Genomic DNA, 7,235 nt, shown 5'->3' on the forward strand with positions numbered 1-7,235 from the left:
GAGATCACATCCCACCCCAGCAGACACATGGAGTAGCAAAGCCTCTCAAAGGGACTAATGAAATCCAACTGAAATGGGCTACAGAGAACGAGGTTTCAATAAACCAGCAATAGACCGTACCAAATGGTGCAGATGTGATCATCTCAGCTGTCGGGTGAAGAAATTCAAGTGTAAACCAAGATCCCAACTTCCCAAAGAAAAGGGGTGCAAGGCCTGAGCCTACATTCTCTAAGACAGCTTAAGCTAGAAGGTGGTTGAAAACTAGCTCAGTAACTCCTGCCTTCGCCCAGCGGGACTCTCTGGGGAGGACAGGAGGCAGATTGCCACGAGCAGATCCAGGGCTGCCGAACACTTCTCTCTACTTACTGATCAACTGCAAAGTACAAGTTTGTGGCTTCCCTTCGTCAACCCAATAAATTTTGGGATATAAGGTTTCTCTGCAGGTAGAACAAGGGAAAAATACGAAGAGTAGTTGTTACTTAGCATACCACTGCCAGCACAGTGAGTAACATCACGATCCCCTGAAGACAGATTCCACCTACCAGCCCTGCAAGCCTGCGTGCACCCAACGGATTGAAGATGTCTTCTCTTGCTTCTTATCAAGAGAAAAAAGATTGTGCAAATCAAAGCAGGCCATATCGCAGCTCTCTATCTCTCCGTAGGATTGCACGTAGCTGCGAGTGCCGCTGCTGGAGGGCGGCTGAAGACCAGTATCTACAGCAGAATTAAATAACGCTCCGCACAGAACGGAATCCGGGCCGTGTCTGCAGCTTATCCAAGGCGAAACTGGAGGCGAACAGGGCCGAGCCCGCGGCCGGCACTGGAGAAAACCTGCCATCCCCAACACGCCCGGGCACCAACGCTCCCAGGAAGGAATCCTGCCCTCACGGCCTTTTACAACGTGTCACCACGGCGGCTCTGGGGGCGAAGGCCGCCCGTAACACCCCCGGCCCCCCCAGGGCCCGCAGCCCCGGCCGGCACGCTGCCCAGGCGGCTCCCCGCAGCAGGCCCCGGGCCGCCCGCTCCCCGTACTGAGGACAGGCCCCTAAGGGCTGGCGGGCCCGGGACAGGCCGCAGGCCCCGCCGGAGCGCAGGGATCCCCCCCTTTCCCCCGGGCTTCCCGCCCGCACTCACCATGGCTGCGGCGGCTCCCGCGGGGCGGCTCTAGGCACGGCGCCGCGCTCCGCTCATGTCACGGCCGGCGGCTGCGCCTCCCCGCCCATGCACCGGCGAGCCCCCGCCGGCCGCAGAGCCCCAAGCCCCGCAGGCGGGCCCCCCGCCCGGAGAGCCGCCGCTGCTGCCGCCACCGCCTCCCAGCCCCCGGGCCTCCCCCGGCCGGCGGGGACGGGGAGTCCCGGGGCGCTGGGAAGGGCCCCCGGAGGGCAGGCCCGCGGGCCGGGAGGGCGCGGCGCTCGCCGGCAGAAGGGACGGGAGGGGAGCGCGGCCCGACCCGACGCGGCGGCGGTCGGTGCGGCCGGGGGCTACGCCAGGCGCATCCTGCCGCGCTCCGGGGAGGCGGCTCTGTGGGCCCCGCCCCGCCCTCCCGCCGGAAGCGGTCGCCGGGGCCCCCGCGGCCAATCGGGGGCCGAGGCGGTGGCTTTGGCGCATGCGCACCGCGCCGCGGCACGGCGCCGGCCGCCATCTTGGAGAAGGGCGCGGAGCCTGGCGGTGCGGGGAGGGAAGGGGCTCGCCCGGAGGTGCGCCTCGCCCCGCCCCGGCGCGGCTGCGCATGCGCAGAGGCCCGTCCCGCCCGGCAGGAAGCGGCGGGCGGGGCGGGGCCTGTACCCGCCCTTTGCCCGGGCGTGGCGGGGGCGGGGGCACACGGCACGCCGGGGGGCGGGGCTCCGTCTGACCACGCCCCCTTGGAGGCGGGGCTTGGGCGCGCCCAGTTGCCGCCGGCCCTAAGGGAGAGGCGCGCGCGTTGCCTGGCAACCCCGTGGGGCGGCCTGGGCCTGCGCCGGGGCCTCGACCCCTGCCCCGACCGTCGGGGGCCGCCTCCCGGCTTCTCCAGACCTCCCGAGAGAGTTACAGATGTACGAGGACACTGTCTGTGTTTATTGGCTTCGTGCCGTGTAACTAATTAAATAATTAAAATGAACAGGCCTGAGAGGGAAACCCCAACTCTGCAAGGCCTCATCAGCAACAACGAGGAGGGTGTAGCGAGGGGGGGGGGTCGGTCTCTTCTCCCAAATAACAAGTGACAGGACGAGAGGAAACGGCCTCAAGTTGTGCCAGGGGAGGTTTAGATTGGAGATCAGGGACAATTTCTTCACCGAAAGGGTTGTCAAGCGCTGGCACAGGCTGCCCAGGGCAGTGGTGGAGTCCCCATCCCTGGGGGGATTTAAAAGCCGTGTAGATGTGGTGCTGAGGGACATGGGTTAGTGGTGGGCTGGGCAGTGCTGGGTTAACGGTTGGACTCGATGATCTTCAAGGTCCTTTCCAACCCAAACGATTCTATGATTCTATAACGGAGCTACGTGGTGTAGAAACCCATTCCTGAACACCTATTCCCATCCTGCAGTTTTAAGTCAAACCGGGGCTGCTCTTTGTGGCCTTTGGTTTCCCGATGCCTGATGTGGCCAGGAGAGAAGACACTAACAGAGAGATCCAGAGCAGCGGGTGAATTTACAAAAAGGAAATCCAGCCCCTAACTGCTACCTCACAAAACCAGGGAGCTGGGACCAACCGGAGCCCCAAACCAAAGAAGTTAACACAGATCAAAATACTTCTTATGGTTCCCAAACTCTCCTGTGGCATTCGCAGTTACAAGAGATTGCTGAAACCGGCAGCTTAACAGGCTTTAGAGGGGACAATATACCTGTGGGGATATTGCAAATGCTTGCAGTTGCGTTAGAGGATTAAACAAAACCAGAGAGGGAGGAAAATAAACCCTCCATGGGGCTGTAACTAAGCACGAAGCTCAGCAAGATTATGGTTGAGCAGTCCCGTGTCTTTTCCACGGCAGATTTTCTTCCACGCTTTCAGCAGGGCCCTGACCCCATGGCCCCCGTCCCGCTTGCCCCGATCAGCCTTTCCCTGTGGGTGGAAATGTTGTTCCTGGGCCACGCAGGCTGTTAAAAACTCACCAGGAAGGAAACGTGCAGCTTGCAGCTGAGCAGAGACTGCCTGGACACGTGAAAGCTACGTCTGTTTGCTGCCACGTGCTGATGAATTACTGTATGCACCCCCAGGCAGAGCAGCCTCTTCAAAACCTACCTCTCCAACACCTCCAACCCCCCCCCAACACCTCCAAAACCCCTCAAAACATCTCCAAAACCTCCAGAACTCCTCCAAACACATCCAAAACCTCTCCAACACCTCCAAAACCCTTCCGAACACCTCCAAAACCCCTCCAAACACCTCCAAAATCTCCCCCACATCTCCAAAACCTTCCAAACACCTCCAAAACCTCTCCAACACCTCCAAATTCTCCCCCACATCTCCAAAACCTCTCCAACCTATCCAAAACCTCCCCAACGTCTCCAAAAACCCTTCTGACACCTCCAAAACCCCTCTGACACCTCCAAACCCCCTTCCACGCCTCCAAAACGCCAGGGCGAGCCGAGCTACGCGCCGTGCCCACCAGCGTGTTTAGCAGCGGCTGGAACTGCCTTGAGACGCCACCTCAGCAATGGTTACATCAAGATATTGCAGCTGCGCTGGCAGAGGGCAGGTTACCATGGTGACCATTAAAAGGATAATCTTATTATCGCCGTTGGTTATTCCGAGGGGGTTGTATGTTGACACGTGCTCCGAGGTGCACATTGCCGGCCGGGGAAAGCCAGCTGCCGGCCACAGATCTGCTGAGCCGTGCACACCTTGTCTCCGAAGCTGTGGAGACTCGCTTCTTCCACCGCTGTGTTTTTCGAGGTGGGTTGGTGTTTTTTTGTGGCTCTCCAAAACAGAAGTGGCTCCAGCTCCCTGTGCTGGGGCAGGAGGGATTTGGCGTGCCGCAGGCATGGAGCAAGCTGGTGAGGGCCAAAAGAAAGAAGAGAAACCTTCTAACCAACTTACAGGGAACTTTTCTCCTCTGTTCCTATTTCCCCTGCAAAACCCAAAGAGGTGCAACACCTCTTAGCACAGGATTTGAGGCTCCATCGCTGCTTTAGAAACACCTGCCCCAAGGCAAAGGAACCATCCTTGCGCCTCGCACTGCTGTGGAAATAACGGGTCTCACATGGTCCCCAGACAGGACCTCGTGGTGGTGTTGATCCTGGAGAAAGCAGGGAGCGAGGGCCACAGCTGCCACCACTGGAGCAGGTCTGGGAGCGCTGCCATACCAGGCCCCCACCTCCTTTATCCCGTTCCTGGGGCTCTGCCCACCCCTGGAAGGGCTGGTTGTTAAAGACAACAAAGAGTCACCCTAACCCCTGCCTGCCCACAGCCCTTATGCCTTAACAAGGGGGCTCCTCCCTAACGAGGGAGCAGCAAGGCCCAGGCTGAGCCCCAGTCAGCCCCCAGGTGGGAGAAGCCATCAACCTTTTTTTTTATTTTATTTTTTTTATTTTTTTTGTAACTTTGCATTTTAACAAAACAGAAGGAGGGGAAATACCGTGGAGCTGAGCGGCTGCGTTGGTAAACCAAGGGAACAGAATCCGTGAAAATCATTCCTTACCGCACGGTTTATCCCTCAGTTTGTGTTGTAAACACGCACAGAACGTGATCTGAAGCCCTTTTATCAAAGCCTCCCGCACAGCTCCAGCCTCGATTCCAGCCCGTTCAATCACACATTCAAATACTCACCACAGTTAATTGCTTTATTCCAGTTTTGCAGAGTTTGGGTTTTGCCTCCGGCGTTAGTCGGAGCCTAACGCCAGCCCAGCAGCTGGCAACGCTTTGCTCTGCACCCACCCACCTCTTTCCATCTCCTTTTATTGTTCCTGCCACAAATTGAGCTGTAACTCATTCCGAATGCGATGTAGGAATGAGCATCTCGCTGCCCTGCCACCTCACATAAAGAATTTGATGAAAAGGGTTAAACCGTATTTTATAAGTACAATAAAACAACTTTGAAACGCGAGGGAAAGTTCTGTGCAGCAAACCCCAGCCACTCCCTGTGTCTCACAAGTGGCTTGGCAAGAAGTTTGCTTATTTAGCAAGCTGTAAAAAATACAGCAGGTGAAGGCTTTGAGTACAAATACCTGTGGAAAGTACAGATGTGTGCAATTAATTTTTAAAAACCCACCACAGCCCGCTGCTCCGGGGAGGGGGTGCTCCCGAGACACCTCTCCCCGCCATGGGTGTCCTTCCTCCTCGGTGCCAGGCGCGGGCACCCACAGCCTGGTGTCCCAGGGGAGGAGGGCAATCAGCCAGGGCTGTCACCCCGTGCAGGGCCATCCGCCCTGGCCAGGGTGGCTGTGGTGGGCAAGGGGCTTTTGTGGCCACCGCGGCTCCTAGCCAGGTCCTCCCGCCTCCATTCCTGCTTTGCTCCGCACCCCGTTGGGGTCCATCCGGGGCTGTTTGGGTTCTCGGGTGCTGTGTTGTCACCGCACTGATTGTATCGCAGGGAACGGCTTCCCGGTTCCCACGGCAGGGCAGCTGCTTTAGGCTGGGACTACACAAGCCCATGGAGCCAGGGGCTGAGACACAGCAGGAGGTCCCCAAGTAAGCAGGCATGGGGGTGGTGCAGGCAAGACCATGCTTCAGGCGAGGGAGAAAGGACTCGTTTTGGGCTGTGGCTTTTTTTAAACCTGCCCAAAGTTCGAAGTCTGTCCCTACCTTCTTCCCAGACCTCAAAAAACCACCCAGGCAACGCAACAAGATGTCCCGACCTGCCCTTCCGCGCCTCTCCCTGTTCTCAGCCTCCCACGATTTTGGGAGGGGACCAGCAGAGGTGCAGGTGGTGGCGGAGGAGGACGGTGGAGCTTGGGCTCCCACGGGCAAGGTCCCACTCCAAGGGGTCCATCACCCACCATGAGCTCCTGTGGGGCATCTACCAAGAGCCACTTGTATTCGTGATCAGCCCCTCGGTCCCACATCCCGGCGGGTGCTGCGAGGCAGCTGATGGGTTTTTACGGCGCTGGGTGCAGCGAGGAGGGAGCGGGGTCCCATCAGCCAGGCGCCGCCGCGGACCGCCGAGGGCTCCCCTTCTTCCAGGAAGAGTGGGGTGGAGGGGGCTGCGAAGCCAGGAGCCATTAGGGGCTCCCCGGGGCTGAGCACACTCGTCTCTTCCCTTCCACGGGAGAGCAGCCCTTTTTCTCCGTGTTTCTGCTCCTCTCCGCTCGGCCCATTAGCCAGGACATTAAATTTTAACATTTTTTTGTTGCTCCTTGCAGCGTGTTCCTGGTGAGTGGGTGCCTGGGTGGATGCCAGGGCCCTGGCGCCGTACCCAGGGGGCCTGGGGGACTGTGGGCGTCTGGCTGTGGCGGGGGTACCCGCCTGCACCCCGCGGGCAGGCGACGGGCTCCCCGGGTGCCGGACGCCTGCGGGATGCCGGTGCTTCTCCCAGCTCCCAAGGACTGGCACGGCGGCAGCGTCCCTGCAAACACGGGCACCTCGCAGCCTCCCGCGTGGGACCACATAGCCCAGCACCCTTCTAGATGCGTGGAAGATGGTGATGGAAATCGGTTTGGGATAAACCAACCTCCAGGTTGGGTCCCCTCTCTCCTGGGGCAGCTGGGACCCTCCAGCAGCACGGTCAGGAGCTTTCTGGCCATGAGAAATTAAGCAGCCATCGATTTTTGCCATTAGAGGGGGTGTGGCTGGAGCAGATGAGCCGCAAGCGGAGCCACGCACTGAATAATTCACGGCGAGAGATGACGAAGCCCGTGGCCAGGCTGGGGAAGCCTCCACGTGTCCTCCTGCTGCCCCCTCCCAAGGACGTGGCCTTCGCTTCTGCCCCAGGGCGCTGGGTGTGGGCTGGGGCGAGGGACCGAGACTGGCACTGCTCTCGGTCTCAGGGACGTGGGGGCCCCGCGCTGGTCCCTGACCTGGTCCCAGCAGATGGGGAACAGTGAGACTCCAGAGCTGCTCGGCAAGGGGATGTGGCCACGTGGCACAGGGGGCTCCTGACCCAGCACACTGTCCCCAAGGTGGCCTGGCTTGTCCCCTGGGCTTGTTCCCAGGCATCGCTGGCACGGCTGGGCTGGTGCCATGGCTGCCCTGGCTTGCACCGATGGCACAGAGCCACCCCTCGTGGGGCAGGGACAACCCTCGTGGGGTGAGGACACTTCGTGTGGGGCAAAGACTCCACTTGTGGGGCAGGGACACATGTTGTGGGGCAGGGACACATGTTG

At 59.8% G+C, this 7,235-nt stretch overlaps 1 protein-coding gene across 3 annotated transcripts in view; it reads right to left on the reverse strand.

Annotated features, from left to right (window-relative positions):
* The window catches only part of XPO6 (exportin 6), a 53,416-nt gene extending 52,162 nt beyond the window's left edge, over positions 1 to 1,254 (reverse strand). For 2 of the 3 annotated variants that reach the window (XM_068420234.1, XM_068420235.1), the window contains exon 1: positions 1,135 to 1,254. In XM_068420234.1, the coding sequence (XP_068276335.1) occupies positions 1,135 to 1,137 (3 nt within the window). In that variant the 5' untranslated portion in view covers positions 1,138 to 1,254. The remainder of the gene's footprint in view (positions 1 to 1,134) is intronic. The other variant, XM_068420233.1, reaches the window with a different exon arrangement.
* Between the last annotated feature and the right edge of the window lie 5,981 nt (positions 1,255 to 7,235).

Source organism: Nyctibius grandis, chromosome 30 (assembly GCF_013368605.1).
Source record: "Nyctibius grandis isolate bNycGra1 chromosome 30, bNycGra1.pri, whole genome shotgun sequence".
NCBI classification, from domain to species: Eukaryota; Metazoa; Chordata; class Aves; order Nyctibiiformes; family Nyctibiidae; genus Nyctibius; species Nyctibius grandis.